Here is a 26,068-nt window from a genome sequence, read left to right on the forward strand (position 1 = left end):
ATCGGTTGAAGAGCATGTACTTTGTTTTACTAGCATTTAAGAGTAGTTGGAGGCCACGGAAGGAGAGTTGTATGGCGTTGAAGCTCGTTTGGAGGTTTATTAGCACAGTTTCCAAAGAAGGGTCAGATGTATACAGAATGGTGTCGTCTGCGTAGAGGTGGATCAGAGAATCACCAGCAGCAAGAGCGACATCTTTGATGTATACAGAAAAAAGAGTTGGCCTGAGAATTGAACCCTGTGGCACCCCCATAGAGACTGCCAGAGGTCCGGACAACAGGCCCTCCGATTTGACACACTGAACTCTATCTGAGAAGTAGTTGGTGAACCAGGCGAGGCAGTCATTTGAGAAGCCAATTCTCTTGAGTCTGCCGATAAGAATGCGGTCATTGACAGTCGAAAGCCTTGGCCATGTCGATGAATACAGCTGCACAGTACTGTCTTTTATTGATGGCGGTTATGATATCGTTTAGGACCTTGAGCGTGGCTGAGGTGCACCCATGACCAGCCCGGAAACCAGATTGCATAGTGGAGAAGGTACGGTGGGATTTGAAATGGTCGGTGATCTGTTTGTTAACTTGGCTTTCAAAGATTTTAGAAAGGCAGGGCAGGATGGATATAGGTCTATAACAGTTTGGGTATAGAGTGTCTTCCCCTTTGAAGAGGGGGATGACCGTGGCAGCTTTCCAATCCTTGGGGATCTCAGACGATACGAAAGAGAGTTGAATAGGCTAGTAATAGGGGTTGCAACAATTTCGGCAGATAATTTTAGAAAGAGAGGGTCCAGATTGTCTAGCCCAGCTGATTTGTAGGGATCCAGATTTTGCAGCTCTTTCAGAACATCAGCTGTCTGGATTTGGGTGGAGAAGCGGGGGGGGGGGGGGGGGGGGGGCTTGGGCAAGTTGCTGCAGAGGGTGCTGAGATGTTGGCCGGGGTAGGGGTAGCCAGGTGGAAAGCATGGCCAGCCGTAGAAAGATGCTTATTGAAATGATCGATTATCGTAGATTTATCGGTGGTGAAAGTGTTTCCTATCCTCAGTGCAGTGGGCAGCTGGGAGGAGGTGCTCCTATTCTCCATGGACTTTACAGTGTCCCATAACTTTTTGGAATTAGTGCTACAGGAAACAAATTTCTGTTTGAAAATGCTAGCCTTTGCTTTTCTAACTGACTGTGTATATTGGTTCCTGACTTCCCTGAAAAGTTGTATATCGCGGGGGCTATTTGATGATAATGCAGAACGCCACAGGATGTTTTTGTGCTGGTCAAGGGAGGTCAAGTCTGGGGTGAACCAAGGGCTATATCTGTTCTTAGTTCAAATTTTTTGAATGGGGCATGCTTATTTAAGATGGAGAGGAAAGCACTTTTGAAGAGCAACCAGGCATCCTCTACTGACGGGATGAGGTCAATATCCTTCCAGGATACCCGGGCCAGGTCGATTAGAAAGGCCTGCTGCTGAAGTGTTTTAAGGAGCGTTTGACAGTGATGAGGGGTGGTCGTTTGACCGCGGACCCATTATGCACGCAGGCAATGAGGCAGTGATTGCTGAGATCCTGGTTGAAGACAGCAGAGGTGTATTTAGAGGGCAAGTTGGTCAGGATGATATCTAAGAGGGTGCCCATGGTTACGGATTTAGGGTTGTACCTGGTAGGTTCCTTGATAATTTGTGTGAGATTGAGGGCATCTAGCTTAGATTGTAGGACGGCCAGGGTGTTAAGCATGTGCCAGTTTAGGTCACCTAACAGTATGAACTCTGAAGATAGATGGGAGGCAATCAATTCACATATGGTGTCCAGGGCACAGCTGGGGGCTGAGGGGGGTCTATAGCAAGCAGCAACGGTGAGAGACTTGGAAAAGTAGAAGCTCAAATTGTTTGGGCACAGACCTGGATAGTATGACAGAACTCTGCAGGCTATCTCTGCAGTAGATTGCAACTCCGCCCCCTTTGGGAGTTCTATCTTGTCGGAAAATGTTATAGTTAGGGATGGAAATTTCCGGATTTTTGGTGGCCTTCCTAAGCCAGGATTCAGACACGGCTAGGACATCCGGGTTGGCAGAGTGTGCTAAAGCAGTGAATAAAACAAACTTATAGGGAGAAAGCTTCTAATGTTAATATGCATGAAACCAAGGCTTTTACGGTTACAGAAGTCAACAAATGAGAGCGCCTGGGAAATGGGAGTGATGCTGGGGGCAAAGAGCCTGGGTTAAACCTCTACATCACCAGAGGAACAGAGGAGGAGTAGGATAAGGGTACGTCTAAAGGCTATAAGAACTGGTCATCTAGTCCATTCAGAACAGAGAGTAAAAGGAGCAGATTTCTGGGCACGGAAGAATAGTTTCAAGGCATAATGTACAGACAAGGGTATGGTAGGATGTGAGTACAGTGGAGGTAAACCTAGGCATTGAGTGACGATGAGAGAGGTTTTGTCTCTAGAGGCACCATTTAAGCCAGGTGAAGTCACTGCATGAGTGGGGGGTGGAACAAAAGGGCTAGCTAAGGCATATTGAGCAGGGCTGGAGGCTCTAGTGAAATAAGACAATACTCACTAACCAAAACAGCAATAGACAAGGCATAATGACATTAGGGACAGGCATGTATAGCCGAGTGATCATAGGGTCCAGTGAGTAGCTAGGCGAGCTGGAGACACGGCGATTCAGACAGCTAGCAGGCCGGGGATAGCAGGCTAGCAGATGGGCCTCAGGGGGACGTCGCAACGGGAGAGGCTGTTGAAAACCCCTCAAACGGTTACGTCGGCAGACCAGTCGTGATGGATCGGCGGGGCTTCGTGTCGGCAGCAAAGGGTCCAGGCCAATTGGCAAAAGAGACTTGAAGTCAAAGTATCGATACAATTCCGAAAGGCCAAACAAAATGAAAAGATTCAAAAGGCCTCCAATGATGGAAGCAATCCAATGTTGAATGAATTAGAGGTAACCTTTACAGTAATTCCTTCTCCATCATTCCCATCACAAAGGCTCTACATCAGAGGTGGGCAAACTACGGCCACATCCGGCCCGCAAGCGGATTGAACTCGGCCACACTTGAACATTTAAAACTAGATAAAAAGTACGTAAAATCATAATTGACTTATATATTTTCAAATAACTGCCCTTTTTCTGGCACGCAAATTGTTTTTGACTAACAAATCGGTAAAAAAAAGAAATCTGTGCGACCCACTGTTGAATTTCGAAATCCTGAAGCCAAAAAGTTTGCCCACCCCTGCTTTACATTAACCCCATACCACAGAGGTGAATAATCACCTGCCCTCTGATTGGTTGACACGGTTAGATGCAGGCCTAAGCCTGGGATGGTGGTTGCCTGGTGATAGCGCAAGTCTCTGTGAAGAAGGGAGGCCAACAGGGAATATTCTACAGAGTCTACTGGAGATATCAAACAGCTGCAGAAATAAGGTATTTCTTTCTTTAAAGCTGGCTGTGTGCTTCTCCCTCTCTCCCTTCCTCTATCCCTCTCTCTTGCTCAGACATCTGAGAGAGAGAAAACTCTTCCTAAATGAAGCAAAACCGCACCCTCCATTTCATAGAGTGGTTACTACAGTGGTACCATGACACACACACACACACACACACACACACACACACACACACACACACACACACACACACACACACACACACACACACACACACACACACACACACACACACACACACACACACACACACACACACACACACACATACACTCAGAAGACCATCTGGACGAGGTACCGTTTGTTGCTCTGACCGGTTTATTTTTGTCCCTCCAATTAAAATCCCCATGGCATCATCACTCGCAGAGTCCCATGAAAATCACTGAAGGTGCCTGATACCTAGCTGAGAAAATCGCAACTCTCCAAGTACAAGTGCATTGCCACACTGTCATCGTACATAATAATATATTCTTAATTGACTTGCATGGATAAATAAAGGTAGAAGTGGTGATGAGTGTAGGGGGACTGGAGCTCCGACTACATCGAGTAGCTGTCAGTCGATACTTGTTTTTTTTCTTTACATCTTAAACCCTTACCGTGTACCTACAGTATGTTTGTCCTGTGTAAAGTCGGGCCTGTCTTTGTTTGCTGAATTGTATTATTTTTAATAAAACTTTCATCAAATACAACCACAGACGTTTTCTCGTTTCTGTTGTTGTAAAATGGCAACTCAGCGTGAATGTGCATGTGTCAATTGAATCTGATTACGTAGGGTCATCTACATTTTAGAGACATTTTAGAGCAACAGAAACTAGGTAACGGTCGGTGGTTGTATTTGATGAAAGTTTTGTTAAAAAGCATTGATTACTTAATAAATATGAATAGATCTAATGTAGGGTTAGGATAAAGGATTCTAGAATTAAAAACCTGCCTAGGTTCTCAATTGGTGTAGGCCTATACGATCCTAAAATAATTGGTGTCATTATCCTTTTACATTTAAAAAAATAAATCTCAATAATAAAAATGTAAAGGAAATATTATTGTTCCGATACACACTGGCAAATGTTTAGGTATTGTCAACAGGGTTGTTGTCTCTATGAGTGTGTGGCGGGCTGGTTAACACTGGGATAAACTGAAAAAGTTAACAGTAGAACCAACACAATAACTGGCTTATGGAAGCACTTCTCTAAGCGAGAGGTATATTATATATTTCTATATAAGCTATTTACACTACCTTTTAAATTATTGATCCTAATGATATAGACCTAGGTGTAAAACAACCGAGGTGATAGAGCAACGACCCTGGATTATAAACTAAATGTGTGTCGGTGGAGAGAGGGTTGGTTTTACAGATTTACTCGCTCTGGATTGTTAGTACTGCATGTATTCTTGGCTATCGTGCCATAGCTGTGTCAGAGTCGATTGTAAGTTAAACTTGGGTATTCCTTTATGGGTAGTGTTATGCCTAAGACACATTTTTACTGGCAGTCATTAGCGGCCGTGAGAATCTATGTTCCTTTTTCCTTCTACCTTTTTTGTCGGAATAAAACAGGATATAATGAGGACTACATGAAATATGTCTTGCATGTAATGGACATAAAGAACTGGTCTTGCGATATACAGTAGCAGTCAAATGTTGGGACACACACCTACTCATTCAAGGGTTTTTCTTTATTTTTACTATTTCCTACATTGTAGAATAATAGTGAAGAAGACATCAAAACTATGAAATAACACAAATGGAATCATGTAGTAAACAAAAAAAGTGTTAAACAAATCTAAATATATTTTATATTTAAGATTCTTCAAAGTAGCCACCCTTTGCCTTGATGACAGCTTTGTACACTCTTGCACACTGTAATTATGACAATAACATATTACGTATTGGATCGTTAAAAGACACAGTGTTTACACTACCTTGTAGTACCAATAAAATGGGCGGATGGTGAAGACATACTTGGTATTCACATCTCAAAAAATATAAATGAACTTATCACAATCCATTTCAATAGAAAGTTAAGATAGATAAGATTCTGCAACCATGGAGAGGTAAATACTTGTCTAGTTATGGAAAAATCACATTGATTAACTCTTTGGTCCTATCACAGTTTACTTACTTACTAATAGCACTGCCTACTCCAGACAACTCATATTTTAAATCATATGAGCAAAAAATATTTCATTTTATTTGGAATGCTTAGCCAGACAAAATTAAACGTGCCTATTTATATAATGAATATCAGTTTGGGGGCTCACTCATACATAAGTTATACTTAAACCCCAAATGTTTCTTTAGTAGATTATTAAGAAAGCCTCATCCTTAAGGATCCACCCATTTTTTTCAATTTTCACCTAAAATGACATACCCAAATCTACCTGCCTGTAGCTGTCACGCCCTGACCTTAGTTAGCTTTGTTTTCTTTATTATTTTGGTTAGGTCAGGGTGTGATGAGGGTGGCATGTGTGTTTTTTGTCTTGTCTAGGGGTTTTATATATCTATGGGGTTTTGGTATTGTATAGGGTTTATGTATGTCTAGGTGTGTGTAGTTAGTCTAGGCATATGTAGGTCTATGGTGGCCTGGATTGGTTCCCAATCAGAGGCAGCTGTTGATCGTTGTCTCTGATTGGGGATCCTATTTAGGTTGCCATTTTCCAGTTTAGTTTGTGGGTTATTTTCTATGGTTAGTTGCCTGTGTCTGCACTTGTTTATTTATAGCGTCACATTCGTTTTGTTGTTTTGTATAGTTTGTTTAGTGTTTCTTCGTTAATAAATAGAAGAATGTATTCACATCACCCTGCGCCTTGGTCTCCTCCATTCAACGAACGTGACAGCTCAGGCCCTGAAGCAAGGATATGCATATTCTTGATACCATTTTGAAAGGAAACACTTTGAAGTTTGTGGAAATGTGAAAGGAATGTAGGAGAATATAACACATTAGATCTGGTAAAAGATAATACTAAGGAATAAAACAACCATTCTTTTGTTTGTTTTTTGTACCATCATCTTGGAAATGCAAGAGATCGGTCATAATGTATTATTCCAGCCCAGGTGCAATTTAGATTCTGGCCACTAGATGGCAGCAGTGTATGTGCAAAGTTTTAGACTGATCCAATGAACCATTGCATTTCTGTTCAAAATTGTATCAGGACTGCCCAAATGTGCCTAATTGGTTTATTAATAACTTTTCAAGTTCATAACTGTGCACTCCCCTCAAACAATAGCATGGTATTCTTTCACTGTAATAGCTACTGTAAATTGGACAGTGCAGTTAGATTAACAAGAATGTAAGCATTCTGCCAATATCTGATATGTCTATGTCCTGGGAAACCATCAACCAACCCGTGGATGGGACACCGATCCGTAGAGATCCTTAAGAGGTAAAACAATTGTGTTTTTGCCTTCATACAGATTACAAATGATAATTTCCGACTAATTGAAAATTACATTTTGTTTAAAGTATCGCTCTTTCTTAATTAAACAAGCCAATCTGTATGAAGCTGGTTAAAATGTCAGTTTTATCCTCCAGAAAAGATAGAACAAATATTACAACAAATGTTATGGTTAAGCTCAAATATACTGATTAATAAAAAAATGTTCATTATGAAAAAAATGTTTAAAAATTGTATTATATTTATGAATTATATTATGAATAGATATGGTGGAGTTATGTCACATATGCAGCTATAGAAAATACATGGGAATGTCTGCTCAATTCAAACTTACAACCAACTGATTATAGCATTACCACAAGTGGAAAAGGAAGAAGGTAGGGAACTTGTTTGCCTGCCATATATTAAAGATACAAATTGGCTGAAAGGAATTAGCATAAATAGACAAATATACCAGTTTCATTAGAGGACAAAAATGTTGGCAGCAAAATAAATGGGAGGAAATTTTCGATGTTCAGATTCTATGGCACATTGTTTATGAACTGGTATAAAAACACACCACTTGATTCAACACTTAGAGTTTTTCCATTTAAATTATTATATACAACAATCTCAGCTCTGAAGATTCTGCTGCGAAGAGACAGAATCAAGAGATAATTTATTCTGGTATTGCCCCTATGTAGCTTGTTTCTGGTCACAGGTACAGGAATGGTTAAAAAATCACAACATTTACTTAGCAGTGTTTGGCGATTTGGATAGCCATAGTCAGTCAATAAATAATATAATAATACTCGTAGGAAAGGTTTTCATCTTTAGCTCACAATCTGTGGAAACTATACGATTATGTAAAACATCACAGCACAATTGAAAAATATCTGGCGCATGGTAACCAAACGAGGGTGGTCTATGGTGATAGGTGGGGTGGCTGAGGGTTGGGATTAAAGTTATGTTTGGTAAAGAATATTTTTTTTGTAATTGCTTCAAATAAAAGTACCATGTATGTAAAATGTGTATGCAAAATGTATGTATATGTAGCAGAAAAGCTTTTAAAAAACCAAAAACATATTTGTCCTCCGAAGAGGGGGGGTGGATGGGTTGATAAAAAAGACAACCTTTTTTTTTCAAGCATTGATTTCAGCAAATAAAGACCGGCCCGGCTTTACACATGACAAATAGGTACATGGTACGAATTTAAGATTTTACATTTTAACAAGTATCGACTGACAGCGACTCGATGTTGTCGGAGCACCAGGGACCAGATGACCATACAGAAACTCAACACCAGTCATTCTCTGGAGGAATATTATTAGTCTCAGTCAGAGGGTCTGTGCAGCACCGGCTTAGCTAGTTGAGCTCCATACATTGGGTGAAACTATTCTGAATATTAGAGGATCTGTGGATTTCCCTCTCAACCCTCTTTTCATAGCTATTATTGATTATTTTACAACATTGTTGAGGGAGATGGCACAAGCATTCCACTGCACCTTTAATACCTGCTGTAAACTGTGTGTGACGATTTGATAGGAAATAAAACATCTTAAAGCAGTGGGAGGCAGGAACCTGCTCTAAACATCAGAGGTGATTGATAATTGACTGATTGATTAAAATACTATTGGATCAATTTAGGGACTGTGTGTGTGCTACTGTGGACATCTGGAACCTTCTCTGGCAGATAGAAGATAGAAGGGTAGAGGGGAGGAGAGGAGGAAATGGGAAGGCAGAGGAGCGAAAGGGAGAAGAGGGGAGGGAAGAAGGGAAGGATGGGAGGGAAAGGACAGATGAAAGGTTCCCACCTCTGCTGGACTAGAGCAGGTTGCACCACACACTTAAAACAAACGTGAGCTCCCTCAAAATGTGGAGGGCTTTTTCTTAAAAAATGACCTTCATTACCTGGTTAGAGAATCCATACTGCTTTCTAGGGATGTGCATTTCTCATTTCATGAATAATTTGATAAGTATCTAGATACATGGGCTCCGATACACTACAGGAACGATACGTTTTTAGTTTGAAATGATTCGGTGCAATTCGGTCTGAATAGGGGAACAAATTCATGCGATTCGATTCGATGCACAATTTTTTTTTTGCATGAACACATTCTCTTTCTATTTTAAATTAATATCTGCTGCTAATTGGAGTTCAGGAGCTGGGCCTCTCTGAGCTGGGTCTGTCTTAGATTACTTCTCTAAACTGAGTGGCCCTCTTACTGTCAAATCTCATTTTAAATACATTTTTTTTTTGTCTCATGCTTCGTAAACAACAGGTGTAGAATAACAGTGAAATGCTTATTTATGGGCCCTTCTCAACAATGTAGAGAAAACAATAACTTGGCTATTACACAGGGTACTAGTACCTGGTCGATGTGCAGGGGTACGAGGTATTTGAGGTAGATATGTACATTTGCGGCTCGCGGTGATTTTCCTATTTTCCATTCATTATACATAACAATGATACAATTTCAATTCAATGTGTTTAATGCAGACCTGAATCACTTCATTGAATATATATATTGTTCCCTGGATGGCAGATAGATGGCAGCTGTTGAACAGAAAGGCAGAAATAGAACATTTGCCGAAATAGAACACAACTGCTCAGCTACAGCGACCGACACATATCAGTTTGCTACTAGCAAATTTTGCAGTCTGGTCGACATGGATCGATTTATTGTAAAAAAGAAACATAAATCTATTGACAATGAGCTGGAGAACAACGTGACAGCTATGAACATACAACCACCGGAGAACCAGGAAAAATCAGGAAGATGGCGGCGGGGAAATGCAGCTATCTAACGTAGCTAACATGGCTTCAGTGGCTAAGAGAAGGATAAGGTCGATTCAAGAAGAACACAGAAATGTTCCAAGAGAAATGGACAGAAGTATTTTTTGTACTGCATGATGGGACTAGATCACTGTCTTATTTTTTTAAACGAGCAAATTTAGAGGAACATTTCCAGTCACACCATGCCCACTTTGACAAAACATATCTGCCACAAAGCAACCTCAGAAACAACAAAATAGCTCAACTCAAAGGACAGCTCAAAGGACAACAACCAATGATGGACAGATCTAGCACTGTTGCAGAGAAAACAACCGAGGCAACATATAAGATTGCTTGGATACTCGCGAGAAACAAGGCCTTCACTGACGCAGAGATTGTCAAATAATGTTTTTTGGCCTGAGCCGAAATATTGTATGCTGATTTCACAAACAAGGAAGCTATTTTAAAGCAAATTAAGGGACTGCAACTCTCAGACTCAACCATAACAAAACGCATAGAAGACATCGGTGAGGACATCGATAAGCATATCCGTGGCGCCGTGCTTTAGTATTGCGTGTGACTAAAGCAGTGATGTAAGTGACATTGCCCAATTATGTGTTTGTGTCCACTTCCCTCAAAACTAGCTGTTCAGAGAGGAACTTTTATGTTTACTGCCCCTTCAGGGACAAACACGAGGAGGATATTCTGAAAGCCCTTGTTACATGTTTTGCTGATAATAATATTGACTGGTCAAATCTGGTATCTGTGTGCACTGACGCGCCCCAAACATGCGGGAAGGAGAAGGGACTCATAGGCCTGATGAGAAAGGGAGAGGATATTCCCAAATTTGTTACTTTCCATTTTATCATTCATCAGGAAGCACTTGTGGCTAAATTCAAAGACTGTGACTTACAGAATGTGACGCAGCAAGTGGTGCGGGTGGTGAACATTATTATTGTGAGGGCACTGAATCACCGGCAATTCCGCGAGTTTCTGGAGGAATACCAGACAGAAGACGGCGACTTGATATTTCATAATGAGGTGAGATGGCTGTCTCATGGCAGAGTTCTGGAAAGATTTCTTTCTCTCCTCCCTCATATCCGTGAATTTGTTGCAAGCAAGGGGAGAGAGGAGCCAGAGCTGGATGATCCACAGTGGATATTAAAGCTGGCTGTTTTAACTGACATCACCTGCCACCTGAACACGGTGAATCTCCAGCTCCAAGGGAAAGCTAAAACTCTGGGCAAAATGCTGCGTGTGGTCACAGCATTTCAAAATAAAATCACCACACTGTTCATACCTGACAGACAGTTTGTTAATTTCCAAAAACTCAGCAGTCACCACATCCAACCCAGACATACTGCAACATTTTAGCTATGATGCATTTGTGCGTGTGTTTGAAGAGTTGAAGTTGGAGTTTGAGTCAAGATACAAGGATATGATGGAGTACTTTTCAACTTCATTGAGAACCCCTTTCATGTGCCAGTGTCATCTCTGACCCCAGTCATCACAGCCCTCTATCCTGACCATGCTGGAATAGAGAGTGAGATAGTGAGGCTGCAGGCAAATGACACATTGCAAGGTGAACTAAGATCAGGTGTTACCCATTTCTGGAATGTTGTGTCAGACACAGAGTATCCACTTCTGAAGCAGTGTGTGCAAAAGGTGACATAGTTTTTTGTCAGAACTTATTCATTTGAAGCAACATTTTTAATAACAATGAACATTGTGAAACAAAACCCCGAAAAACAGACTGACCAATGCACACCTAGATTGCTTCACAAGAATAGCAACAACAGACATTTAGAATTCATTCAGTCAAGGAGCAGAAAGGACATTTTCGCTCAACCAACTACTGAGGTAACCCTTAATATGGGTCTTTATACATGTGATGTAGCTTATTTGATGTGTGTATGTATATATTTGTGAGGACCGGGCTGATGTCATGACCGGGCTGATGGAAACAGTATATGCCGGTACAATTTCACAAATGCCGACAATTTGGCCGTTTGACATGGTGCGATCTTTTTGTGTCGGTAAAATGAATTATGCAAGAAACGGCAATGGCTTTATGCGCAAATATTGATACAATAACCATCATATCGAAGTAAACTTGGAGTATGTTGTGTGGTCCTCCCACTACGACTCGGGAAACCATGCAGTTTATTAGGCTACAGATGAAATAATATATGATGAACTTCACAGGGTGGTGAAAGTGCACTTGATGAGCTTGATGCTTCTTTAAATATCGAGGGTCTTATTCTGGTGACATGGTCTCAATGCTTGGCTGCCGTTTGACAAATAAAAATAATATCGCTCTAATCCATAACAATCTCATAATGTAGGTGGCCTACCCGCATTGTATCTGTGAGCTGTTGGCTAGAGTGCACGAGCCAAGACCAGAGTGGGGACGTTTACTATATAACGCAACACTTTTTGTGACAAAACCATCAATAGCGTTGAAAATATGGTAGAAACCCGTTTAACTTGTATTTTTCATTTGGTACATAGGAATTTAGCCGCAGATTGATGGAAACACATATCTGTTGGGAAAATGCGCCCATTGTTGTATACACATTTTTGAATATTCACATGAAAATCTATCGCAAATTGGATGGAAACCTAGCTAGTGACACAGCAAATTACGTTGGTTGTCACTCAACTAATAACGCCGATGATTTGACATTGCGAAAGCCATTTTACAAGCATCTGAATGCTGAAGGTGCCGTGCAGATGTACGAATAGCTTAGAACAGGGTCAGGCCTGCCTCTTGTTGGCGTGAGCAGCTGGCTCCCGCACTGTGTGCACACTTGCTATCTGACAGTCATACGCAGTTACTTGCCTAAAAGTTTGATGGGCTACTGAACTGAAGGAGAGGACGCATCATTTCAGTCACAACAGATAAGAGGTATTTCCGGAATAAAACAATATGAGTAAGAAACATTAGTGAACCAACAATTCGTAAGACATCTAACCAATGCGTTCTTAATTTGGATCGGTTTGGGCTCCGTAAACATATCGTGAACATTTGAACCTGGGACCGATGCGTAACGTTGAATAGCTACATCCCTACTATTTTCACTCCCACAGAGGGCCTTCAAAGCACCACACACACTCATCAATAGCCTCCCATGTCTGTCACACACACACAGGCATGCACTCACACCAGAAGGACATTTTCCAGGTGAACACTTGACTAATAATTCAACTCCTACAATGCAATTGGCACGAAGCATGGGTTTTCAGTAGGAGGCAGGATGTCAACAGAACAGTGATATATGAACCAATAAACACAAATTGGCTGTGTTCCCAGGGGAGGGACAAAAGTCTGGCTATACCAGGGAATTATATTTTGACAGGTTTTGCAGTATATGCACAAACAAAGCATTGGTGATAACGGAAAAGCTCAGCTCTCATAACAAACATAGCACATAAAACATATGTTTGCAAAATACAAAAGATATGGGGGCCGTCTTTCAGGCTGAGCAGGCAGTTGCTCTCAAAATGAAGACTGGATTGGGTTGATCTGACAGAGCGAGTTGTGTGTGTGCCAGTGTGTGTGTTTTTACCTCACCCTTTGTCTCTCTGTGTCTGTGGCTGTTTCCTCTAATGAGGAGTGAGCTCATTATCAGCACCAGGGTGTCCCTGTGACATGTGGGAATAGACAGCCTCCCCAGGCATGGCACCCACTCTGCCCTCCACCCACCTAAAACACGGGGGAGTGGGGCAATGGCAAGGAGGGGCCAGGAGCTAAAAGTCAGCAGCCAAGAGGGCAAGCAGGATCCAGGGGCAGTGGGGAGCAGGGTGGATTCTGCTCCAGATTCTCCAACCCCATTGTGCCGTAAGGTAGCCTAGGCAGAGACCTCTGTAAATGTTGTACATATTTTAATTTATTTGTAAGTGTTTTTTTGTTGCATTATTTTTTTGGGGGGGTGGGGGGGGGTTGGCTGCTCTAAGGTTTGATCACTATATGCTCTGGTCTTGACTCAGAGTTGCATGATCGTGATGAGAAAAGTCTATATTTTGACTTGATAGCTTTTGGATTCAAATAATGTGGCTTTTTGTTTCATCTGTTTGGAAGTATTACACCAAGGACTGCATGTCGTGTCCAGAGGTAGCAGAGGGAGTGCTATACATGTTCAAAAAGGTATGAATGATTATTAGATCTGTTACCCAGTATAACTATCAGACTAGGTCTACTGTGTCGTTTGTTCATGTTTTTACACATTTTAAAACTTTTTTTGTGTCATGCCCAATGACTTTAAATGCATTATCCACTTCTGTGGTTGAATTGTGCTTTAAATGATCAAATAAATCTATCTCTTCAATGTGTGTTTGTGTGTACGTCTGTGTATATCGGCAGGGGGGATAAAAGCAGAAGACACATTTCCATCTCACATGGACTAATAAACTATAGTTTATCTTACTATACCATTTAACCATCACACCACTCCCCCTTCCAGACCTCCACCCCAGACCACAACACCACTCGTCTCCAAAACAACAGCAGACACCCAGACTCCCTGGCTGGATGAGCCACTGGGGACGTCTGCCACCCCCTCTCCTCACTGGAGAGGCCGCCTCTTCTCCCTCTCCTCCTTCTGTTCACCTGTCCACAGGGTAAAGTGTATAAACAAGATAATTAATGGCGCCATGAGCAATTGCATGTTTCAGTCAGAGTCAGTGACTCTGAAGAACTACTGGGGAATTATTTAGATGGTGACTCTCTCTGAGTCAAACTCACAATTCAAGAACCGTTCCTATTATAATGTCAGTGCTGCCAGGTCTATTTCAGATCCCTTCTGCATATATTTGCATGTGGAGCACACAGTCTGGAGCTTCCCAGATGGGGGTGTTGGTCAAGTTAACCCCGTTGCCAGTGAAATGAAAGGCCATATGGATGCCATCGGATGGCCAGCAGTCGTGACCAGTGCCAGAGACTGGCTTTCTGACTAGGTTATCATGGCACGGCACCAGGCCACTACCACCAACCCAGGCAGACCACGCTCCAGGAATACAGAGTGAAAGTATAGGGGTTTGCCTCTCCTTAACTAAACCTTCCAGGGCAGATTTGCAGTCTTGAATGCTCCAGTATGGCTGCTTGAGTGAGCAGAGCCAGAACAGAGATGAGATGAATGTGAGACAGAGTCAGTTGGCTGGACAGAGGCAGCGAGCCAAGGAGGAAATGGATGGAGGCTGGCTCATTGGGGTTTTATTATGTGTGGTGAGCACAGGGAAATGGATCATAAAGAGTGAAGAGCTCCGGAAGATAGAACAATGGAGAGAGCTCTGCCAGCTATTGGACTTGAGCTATCCACAATCTCTAATGAGCGGGCAGAGGACAAACTGCCAGCCCACTGGGCAAAAACTGGTTGAATCAACGTTGTTTCCACGTCATTTCAACCAAAAAATGTCATGTGATAACGTTGAATCAACGTGGAAAACTGATTGGATATGCAAAAAGTCATCAACTTTTAACCTAAATCCAATGACACAGTGACAGTTTTGGTGGATTTCACATTGAATTCACGTTAATTAATGTAAATCAAAATTAGACATTGAACTGACGTCTGTGCCCAGTGGGCTCAAGAGTCAGAACATCATGACATCATGCTGATCGAAACACATCCAAGTATGTATGGCTGCATACATAGAGGAGTGGGTGTGTCATGGCTGCATACATAGAGGAGTGGGTGTGTCATGGCTGCATACATAGAGGAGTGGGTGTGGCATGGCTGCATACATAGAGGAGTGGGTGTGGCATGGCTGCATACATAGAGGAGTGGGTGTGTCATGACTGCATACATAGAGGAGTGGGTGTGACTGGTATGGCTGCATACATAGAGGAGTGGGTGTGGCATGACTGCATACATAGAGAAGTGGGTGTGGCATGGCTGCATACAAAGAGGAGTGGGTGTGTCATGGCTGCATACATAGAGGAGTGGGTGTGTCATGGCTGCGTACATAGAGGAGTGGGTGTGACATGGCTGCATACATAGAGGAGTGGGTGTGGCATGGCTGCATACATAGAGGAGTGGGTGTGTCATGGCTGCATACATAGAGGAGTGGGTGTGGCATGGCTGCGTACATAGAGGAGTGAGTGTGGCTTGCATGGCTGCATACATAGAGGAGTGAGTGTGGCTGGCATGGCTGCATACATAGAGGAGTGAGTGTGGCTGGCATGGCTGCATACATTAAGGAGTGGGTGTGGCTGGCATGGCTGCATACATAGAGGAGTGGGTGTGGCATGGCTGCATACATAGAGGAGTGGGTGTGGCATGGCTGCATACATAGAGGAGTGGGTGTGGCATGGGTGAATACATAGAGGAGTGGATGTGGCATGGCTGCATACATAGAGGAGTGGGTGTGGCATGGCTGCATACATAGAGGAGTGGGTGTGGCATGGGTGCATACATAGAGGAGTGGGTGTGGCATGGGTGCATACATAGAGGAGTGGGTGTGGCATGGCTGCATACTTAGAGGAGTGGGTGTGTCATGGCTGCATACATAGAGGAGTGGGTGTGGCATGGGTGCATACATAGAGGAGTGGGTGTGGCATGGCTGCATACATAAAGGAGTGGGTGTGGAATGGGTGCATACATAGAGGAGTGGGTGTGGCATGGGTGCATACATAGAGGAGTGGGTGTGGCATAAATGCCAAAATAGATGGATGAGCTACGCTTGGTCAAGCAGCACTGAGTGACTGCATGGCCTGCCTCTCCACAGTTTCAGGCCTGATTTTTTCGAGTGGTTTCTCCCTTCATGTGAGTGACATTGCCTTTGGACACGGACTTGCGGAATGTGTTGAGGAAGGCAAAACACAGGGTAGCCATGGCAACAGGCTTGGACTCAGAGAAAGGAGAGGTTGAGAGATACTAATGAGGGAGGGAGACAATCAGAGATGATTAGTGAGAGGACGGGAGAGAGAGAAAGGCAAAGGATGAGGATCGCAGGAGGGGAAAAAAGAGGAGAGAAGGAAAGGCAGAGAGAGAGAGTGAGAGAGAGAGAGAGAGAGAGAGAGAGAGGCCAACCAGGGAGGGCCTACAGCAGCACCTAGATCTTCTGCACAGATTCTGTCAGACCTGGGTCCTGACAGTAAATGTCAGTAAGACAAAATAATGGTGTTCAAAAAAAGGTCCAGTTCCCATTCCATCTAGACACCGTTGCCCTAGAGCACACAAAAAACTATACATACCTCGGCCTAAACATCAGCGCCACAGGTAACTTCCACAAAGCTGCGAACGATCTGAGAGACAAGGCAAGAAGGGCCTATGCCATCAAAAGGAACATAAAATTCAACATATCAATTAGGATCTGGCAAAAAATACTTGAATCAGTTATACAACCCATTGCCCTTTATGATTGTGAGGTCTGGGGTCTGGTCACCAACCAAGAATTCACAAAATGTGACAAACACCAAATTGAGACTGCATGCAGAATTCTGCAAAAAAATATCCTCTGTGTACAACGTAAAACACTAAATAATGCATGAAGATCATAATTAGGCCGATACTCGCTAATTATCAAAATCCAGAAAAGAGCCGTTAAATTCTACAACAACCTAAAAGGAAGCAATTCCCAAACCTTCCATAACAAAGCCATCACTTACAGAGAAATAAACCTAGAGAAGAGTCCCCTAAGCAAGCTGGTCCGGGGGCTCTGTTCACAAACACAAACACACCCCACAGAGCCCCAGGACAGCAACACAATTAGACCAACCAAATCATGAGAAAACAAAAAGAGAATTACTTGACACATTGAAAATAATTTACCAAAAAACAAAGCAAACTAGAATGCAGAATACCTGACCACTGTGACTGACCCAAAATTAAGTAAATCTTTGACTATATATAGACTCAGGTAGCATAGCCTTGCTATTGAGAAAGGCCGCCGAAGGCAGACCTGGCTTTTAAGAGAAGACAGGCTATGTGCACACTGCCCACAAAATGAGGTGGAAACTGAGCTGCACTTCCTAACCTCCTGACAAATCTATGACCATATTAGAGACACATATTTCCCTCAGATTACACAGACCACAAAGAATTTGAAAACAAATCCAATTTTGATAAACTCCCATATCTATTGGGTGAAATACCACAGTGTGCCATCACAGCAGCAAGATTTGTGACCTGTTGCCACAAGAAAAGGAAATTTGCACATCATTACAACACTGTATATATACATAATATGACATTTGATATGTCTTTATTCTTTTGAAACTTTTGTAAGTGTAATGTTTACTGTACATTTTTAATTGTTTATTTCACTTTTGTTTATTATCTATTTCACTTGCTTTGGCAATGTAAACATACGTTTCCTATGACAACAAAGCCCTTGAATTGAAATTGAATTGAAATTGAATTGAGAGAGACAGAAGGAGCGAGAGTGGCTGCTTGGCTGTTGAGAGAGCAGCTCCAATAAAAGCTTCACACTTCAGATTAAAGAGGTGCGAGCCAGCTGGCCAGCCCAGTAAGGAGCAGAGAGATAGGGAGAGAGAAAGAGAGAGAAAGAGAGAAAGAGGGAGGGAAAGAGATAACGAAAGAAGGGGCACTCTGTTCCATGCTGCCACACCCGTCTGCACATACAGGCAATATCCACAAGCTGGAGAAACACTCACACATTCACACTAGGCTTGGGCGGTATACCGTATACTGAGGTATTTGGAAATAGCCACAGGATGGTTTTTTAATATTGTTAATACCGTTTAAACTACTTATTTGAAGTAAAAAAATCTATATATATTTGTAGCTTTTTAGTAAATAACTGCAGTCAACTTGTGCGATACGTTAGGAGATAAAGCAGATTGCGTTCTTCATTTCACCTGTCACATTATTTTACATGATGAAGCTTACGGTAGTTCCCCTGAACAGTCAAGTGTTTGTTTGTAAATAGCACAACAAGTTAAAGTGGGAGCAGGTGGGTCCAGCTGTGTATTGACAGGGGTCGCGCTTTATATTGAAAGTCAACAGTGTTTTTTTTGCTTCAATAGAGTGATCAGGGGTGTGCAACTAGTTTTTCTTCACAGAAAATACATTAGTGCAACACATTCGGCAGAAAATAGCTTCATTGTCATCAGACGACAACAGAAGCGCAACGTTTTTGGCTAGCAGCCACACAAGTAAATGAGCTTACAATGAAAAAGCAAGGTTTTTTTGCGAAACGATGCATGGCCATCATATTTCTAATGTTTATCATAGAAATAATGTAGCCAACTACATTTCCTAATGTTTTTCTTAAAGTTAATCTTGCATTTTACTGGAGAAAAGTAGGCTGGCTACACTGAGAAAAGTACCGGAGTAGCTACACATCAGTTAGAGGGTTGTCTGCTGATAGAATGCCATTGGCGAATTCTCATCTGAGTGGAGAAGTGCAACTGAAGCACAAAATGTGTCTGATGCCGAGCAGAAATTACAATAAGAAGAATTTTAGATGCGCGTTTACAAAACGCAACAAGATATTTCTTGTTTTTTTCCTGTGTGAAAAATGAAGAATTCTGCATTAACGTGACCCCTAAGTTTAACTTGCTAGGTATCTAAGTAAGTGGCTAAATTAATAAGGTTACGGGGTATCATATTGTGATAGCTTTCTGCTGTGTTTGAGAAGTCAAAGCCCTTTGGATGAGTTAGGTATTTGTACAGCTGCCACTGCTATCTTGATTTCCTTGCGTTCTTTCTCCTCTCTGTTCTCGGCCTGTCTGCTCCTCCCCATCTTCTCAGAGCAGAGCAGGAAGGCCCGTTGCCCTAACGACTCCAGACTCCACACATACACAGCGTGTACACATGCTGCTCCAGAGCCAGTACTGTTCTTCCTTCAGACAAACATGAGTCAAAACTTTGTTCACTTTGTCCAATGTCTCTCGTTCACATTTGCTTGGAAATGTCCAAACGCACCAAAAATGACATTTGGTAGCTCCTATCTATATATGTATAACTTTATGAGCTGGATTGCCTGTCTTTGCAATTTGTTTATTTTCGTTTGTGCTCATTAACATATTTAGCTAGCAGCCTCCATGGAAATTTGTGAATTTTGTTAGCGTTCTGTTAATAGACGCCCAATGCGGGGTTTTTTTGCGCCCCCTTGTGTACTAAGCCGGTAATACCGTAAATCTCGGGATGCGAGAAGGACGGTATGATGATAAGAAAATCTGGATACCGCCCATCCCTAATTCACACTAACATACAGGTAAACAGGGGTCCTCAACAGGACACACCCCAGTTAGGAGCTCACCTCCCTGCATTCTCTCTTTTCTCCATTCTATTTCTCTCTCATACTTATTCTCTCCTCTCATTCTCTCTCTGCACGCCTCAGCTTTTTTCTCTCTTTCTGTGGCGGTCCTTCGTTTTCTCTCTCCATTAGGCAGAGAGATTCACCGCTTTGGGACAGTGACCTCTGACCTATTTCACAAATTACTTTTGAGAGGTTACTTTTGGGTCACATGCACAGACGCACACACGCACACACACTGAAGCACTCTAAATTACTTCTCTGAGAATGACACAACCATAGAGGCTGGACACAACCCCTGCGTCTGTCAACTCTCAAGCACTCCAGTTTATTGGGACAGAAATACAGTTATTGTCTAAAGAAGCGCTCTGCTTCTAGCAGAAGAAAGAGATAATATAACAATCAATAGCAGCTGGGTATTTCAGATGACTTGTCCCAGAGTATTGATAGCATTGGTTTGATTAAAATATAAAGAACTTCCTGGAAAGGTCCGAGTCAGTGGTGTGCCTCCTGTTTTAGAGGGGGAACAGAACACAGCAGGGGAACGGATACCAACACAACACATGAGAGGAGGCATTAGGACAGCAGCTCACATATCCTACTGTACACCTTCCTTCACCCTGTCTGTCCTCTTAAGGTCACTCTGAGGCCATGTACTGACACAGCTGATGACCCATGACCCCTGAAAGAGACATGACCTTTGCCCTGCCGCTCACACTCCAATCCAGCCTGTCAGCAGTTTGACATTGTGGACTGAACCAATAACCAATCCCAAACTATTCCCATCATCTTCATCATTCATCATCATTATTGTTGGCACCACCATCATTTAACAATGCTGTTATAAACATGTATGTATCATCAACACTATGAATGTCATGTCTACTAAACGCATTCACCTTTTCCACTAGAGCGTTCATTCATCATGGTCTGAATACAGTATTCCAAACCTGTCTGATTCCCTCCTTGGTACAGGCAGACAGTGTGTTGTGTGAATCTACATGTCCTGCTGCTCCCCTCCTCTCAGTGGGTGATTTATAGAAGCCAGTCAACAAGCTGAGACTAATGTGCTCTGTTCCACATCCTTTCAGAGCCTTGTGGCCAATTACCTGTTACAACACTGGGGTTATGGATTTTCAAGCTGGATAAGGATGAGTGGGTGTGTTTGTGAACACTAGAACTCTAGAACGCTGAGCCTCGAGGGTCCCGCCTTCAAGCTAATGAGCAGTCATTTTGACTGCAACATTCTAATAAATGTCATATATGCTATTGATAAAATAATAATTTGGCTATGTTTATGAAGGTCTTAGGTAACATTAGAATAATACAACAACGTTTCATTAGTTTATGTTACTGTAGGCATTATGTAAAAACAAAAAAACACAAATTACGTTGAACCAACGTGGAATAGACATTGAATTGATGTCTGTGCCCAGTGGGATGTGTTGGGGAACACGGTAAAAGCGTATTTTATAACCACAAAAATAATACAAATTCCCTAACCACATAGACGAATGGTCAGCGAGGTCAAACTATGAAAATATCAGTAGCCTAAACATAATTATAAGCGCCAAGTGTGAAAATCAGCAGAAAAGCAATAATGCCATTATAATGAATATAAGTGTCGATATGACAGCAGTCAAAAATAGTACATTATTGTCAGCTCGTGCTTACATGGTGTACGTTTTCACGCAATGGCATCAGTTGGATTTCATTTAGCGGCGATCCCTTGTCCAAACAATGGACACAAATCTTTGCCACTTTCACTTGATTGACACACTTCCCACAAACACGTGGCTTGCAGGTGACACAGGTGTCTTGGGTTCTGTTCTTAGCTCATCTGGCCACCTGACACTGTCTCCTCCCCGGGAGCTGTGCGCAATTTGCCTCACGCAGCGGCTCGCGTGGAATCTTTGCTGCTGCCTTGGACCTCATATCTCTCATGCACTGCTTGAGCAACACGTGTGCGTTGATAGCAACCAAGTCAAGCATGTTGTAGAACACAGCAACAAGCAGCAGCGGGTGCCTCCTTTCACCGAGTACAGCCGTGCCATCTGATCCAAAACATTCACACCGACCAGAAATACGCTCTTTCCACTGAATGCTCCACGGAGACACAGGATTGAAATGAACGCTTCCAGCTCAAAAATTACACAGCAATCACTGTGTACTCCAAGTAGGCCAGAGTAGACTGATAAGATGTGTTGGACTGATACAGGGTACATACCATTTTGAGATTATAATTAGAATGTACCAATATAGAATACCCCTCCCTGTTCTTCATTCACAATTGGTGATTACATAATTATAAATCAGTCGCTTCCCCTCTCCAATCAACTCACCCATTCTCCCCGAGCATGCTTTACTTCATCTGTTATATACTGTATGTGTGAAATTCATTTCGGTATAGCTTAGGTTCAGTTTCGAGGCAATTATCGGGGTGATTATCAACTGGGCACGGCACCTTCCACTGTCGGGAGAAAGAGTGGAGCAGGCCCTATAGTTGGGAGAAAGAGTGGAGCAGGCCCTACAGTCGGGAGAAAGAGTGGAGCAGGCCCTACAGTCGGGAGAAAGAGTGGAGCAGGCCCTACAGTCGGGAGAAAGAGTGGAGCAGGCCCTACAGTCGGGAGAAAGAGTGGAGCAGGCCCTGCAGTCGGGAGAAAGAGTGGAGCAGGCCCTGCAGTCGGGAGAAAAAGTGGAGCAGGCCCTACAGTCGGGAGAAAGAGTGGAGCAGGCCCTGCAGTCGGGAGAAAGAGTGGAGCAGGCCCTACAGTCGGCAGAAAGAAGTGGAGCAGGCCCTACAGTCGGCAGAAAGAAGTGGAGCAGGCCCTACAGTCGGGAGAAGGAGTGGAGCAGGCCCTACAGTCGGCAGAAAGAAGTGGAGCAGGCCCTACAGTCGGGAGAAGGAGTGGAGCAGGTCCTACAGTCGGCAGAAAGAAGTGGAGCAGGCCCTACAGTCGGGAGAAGGAGTGGAGCAGGCCCTACAGTCGGCAGAAAGAAGTGGAGCAGGCCCCACAGTCGGCAGAAAGAGTGGAGCAGGCCCTACAGTCGAGAGAAAGAGTGGAGCAGGCCCTACAATCGCGATAAAGAGTGGAGCAGGCCCTGCAGTCGGGAGAAAAAGTGGAGCAGGCCCTACAGTCGGGAGAAAGAGTGGAGCAGGCCCTGCAGTCGGGAGAAAGAGTGGAGCAGGCCCTACAGTCGGCAGAAAGAAGTGGAGCAGGCCCTACAGTCGGCAGAAAGAGTGGAGCAGGCCCTACAGTCGAGAGTAAGAGTGGAGCAGGCCCTACAATCGCGATAAAGAGTGGAGAAGGCCCTGCAATCGGGAGAAAGAGTGGAGCAGGCCCTGCAGTCGGGAGAAAGAGTGGAGCAGGCCCTACAGTCGGCAGAAAGAGTGGAGTAGGCCCTACAGTCGGGAGAAGAAGTGGAGCAGGCCCTACAGTCGGGAGAAGGAGTGGAGCAGGCCCTACAGTCGGCAGAAAGAGTGGAGTAGGCCCTACAGTCGGGAGAAGAAGTGGAGCAGGCCCTACAGTCGGGAGAAGGAGTGGAGCAGGCCCTACAGTCGGGAGAAGGAGTGGAGCAAGCCCTACAGTCGGGAGACGGAGTGGAGCAGGCCCTACAGTCGGGAGACGGAGTGGAGCAGGCCCTACAGTCGGGAGAAGGAGTGGAGCAGGTCCTACAGTCGTGAGAAGGAGTGGAGCAGGCCCTACAGTCGGGAGAAAGAGTGGAGCAGGCCCTACAGTCGGGAGAAGGAGTGGAGCAGGCCCTATAGTCGGGAGAAGGAGTGGAGCAGGCCCTACAGTCGAGAAGGAGTAGAGCAGGCCCTACAGTCGGGAGAAGGAGTGAAGCAGGCCCTACAGTTGAGAGAAGGAGTGGAGCAGGCCCTACAGTCGAGAGAAGGAGTGGAGCAGGCCCTACAGTCGGGAGACGGAGTGGAGCAGGCCCTACAGTCGAGAGAAGGGGGCATGAATGACATGCACTCCTAAAACTGGATATTACTCCAGTTCTGTTTGTGATATTACAATTCTAACAACGGCAGTGTGCTATATAGACTTATTTTGGAAAAGTCAAGGACAGAGGGGAGCATGACTTTAAAAATGGCAGAGTTATAAATAAAATACAATTATGAGCAGTAAAAATAGCTGCTTTAGCAGTTCTGGTGTTAAAATTCAGTGGTTGAATATATGGGTGTCTGTTGGTGTGACAGTTTGTGTATTTTTTTCGATAAAGGTGTTTGGGAGGCCATCACTACAGTAGAATGGCAGGAGCACGCAATGCTCTGCTTACTAATGTGTGTGTGTGTGTGTGTGTGTGTGTGTGTGTGTGTGTGCGTGCGTGCGTGCGTGCGTGCGTGTGTGTGTGTACATGCGTCCATGCTTGCGCCTGTCTGTCTGTCTGTCTGTGCCTGTGTGTGTGCAGTTGTAGTCCATTCCCTCAGTGCTACACTCTACAGAGTGGTAGAGAGACTCACTTTTCTCTCCTTGTCTCCGTACTCCAGGCCAAGGGTGTCCATGGCACGGACGATGGCAGCCAGAGACTGGATTGTGTTGCTGTAGACCACAGGCTTGTACTGCTTCACATCATCTCCAGAGAAGCCATCCTCATGGATAATCCTGCAAACATGAACATGATTCATAGGTCAAATAGGCATTTACCTAAACAAGGACATCATGTCCATGGCACACACTGTCGACAGGCACGCAGAGGCACACATGCTGTATCACACATAAAGCACCTAAAGCCCCCCCCCCCCCACACACACACACGCACACACACACACAACCCTGAGCTCCTCTCTCTTCCTCAGCCTGGCTCCATTTTAATTCTGTTTTCCTTTCATTTGCTCCGTTGCTGCTGTAACTGGCCGGGGGAGAGAGGGGAAGATCTGAGAGTTTCTCCCCCACCCAGCAGACAGAGACAGAACCAGTCCAGGACCAGATGTAGAGAGTGTGCCCCATTAGGCAGAGACACATTGACCCCAGGCCTGAGATCTCCTCTTCATGACACAAACACCACAGCAGGGAGAGGCTCAGCCTATTAAACCCCTGCTCCACCAGAACACTACAGGCACCATTAACACCTGAGCCGCACCCTCCCATTGGCCCTGATATCCAGCCTCCCATTGGCCCTGATATCCAGCCTCCAGTCCATTCAATGGGTCAGATAGAGCATGATCTCCTATCAAGAAAGAGTAAAGTCTGAGCATTGTGTTTGTGAAAGTGAGTGTGAACTTTGTAGCAGGCCAAGCATATAAAAAGAAAGAGCAGAGAAATGTCAGTGCCCTAAGCCGTGACTTACTGCATGAGAGAGAGGGAGAGCGGCCCAGCCCGTGGAGCCTGCCACTGCACACAGATACTGTTTGTGATCCTCCGACAGCAACCTGCTTGCTCTGCAGTGGCCTTTCCTGAGACTCTTTCCAATGACTTCCAATGAATCACTACTCTCTCAATACACTGACAAGCCTAAACGTGCCCTGTTCTCCTACTGCTGTGTGTGGGTGAGTATGTGTGTGTGCGTGCGTGTTCGTACGCGCATGCGTTTAGTGACAGCTACTTATCTACAGCTCAGTAGTAATGCTGCTGTAACTCAGACAGATGTGTGTCAACGGCAAGGTTGATACTGCCTCTTATCTCCCCTGTGCTCTCCCTTTCGTCTCTGTCTCTCTCTCCTTCTCTCATTCTCTCTCTCATTCAATAATAATCACCCCATCATGAAGGCTTTATCTTTGGGTGTAATAAACAGCAGGGCACACACTGGTCCTGCACTGCTGGGACCTGGGGACCTGAGAGGGGAGAGGGTTCCTACTCTCCCCAGCACAGAGCACACATGGAAGGGGTGAGTAGAGGACAGGTGGGATGGGAGCCTATTGTCAAATGTGTGTAGTTGTGACTCATTACTTTGGCATCACATAATGCTGTGGTCAAGGACTCTGGTATGGATCGCATGAGCTTAGGTCCTCTCCAGGAGCAATGAAAGCTCTGTAGATTGGACAAACTGTTTTCCTTCCTCTTTAATATACTTGCTTTACCATTGCTGGCACTGTGTCTGGTAGACCAGGTGTGCCCTGGCAGAGATAGGTGTGTGCCAGCCAAGCCTCTGTGCCAGGGGCAGGTGCAATGGTTTTGTTTTCGGAGGATGTATTGAGCCAAGCCGCACAAAGACACCCCTCCCTCCTATCGTTCCACTGGGGGAACTAAGAGGCAGGTTAACACCTGGCAAATATCATTACCTAAATAAAGATCTGCCAACCAACCCTGAGTCTGTTACTCTGCTCTGAACAA

At 44.0% G+C, this 26,068-nt stretch overlaps 1 protein-coding gene across 3 annotated transcripts in view; it reads right to left on the bottom strand.

Moving 5' to 3' along the window:
* The window catches only part of LOC139539876 (guanine nucleotide-binding protein G(o) subunit alpha), a 157,313-nt gene that overhangs the window by 81,815 nt on the left and 49,430 nt on the right, over window positions 1–26,068 (bottom strand). For all 3 annotated transcript variants that reach the window (XR_011668030.1, XM_071343241.1, XM_071343242.1), the window contains exon 3: window positions 24,259–24,400. Coding sequence is in view for 2 of the 3 variants with exons in the window: in XM_071343241.1 (XP_071199342.1) it covers window positions 24,259–24,400 (142 nt within the window). In the remaining variant the exon portion in view is untranslated. The remainder of the gene's footprint in view (window positions 1–24,258; window positions 24,401–26,068) is intronic.

The sequence above is a fragment of the Salvelinus alpinus genome, chromosome 15 (genome assembly GCF_045679555.1).
Source record: "Salvelinus alpinus chromosome 15, SLU_Salpinus.1, whole genome shotgun sequence".
In the NCBI taxonomy this organism is placed as follows: domain Eukaryota; kingdom Metazoa; phylum Chordata; class Actinopteri; order Salmoniformes; family Salmonidae; genus Salvelinus; species Salvelinus alpinus.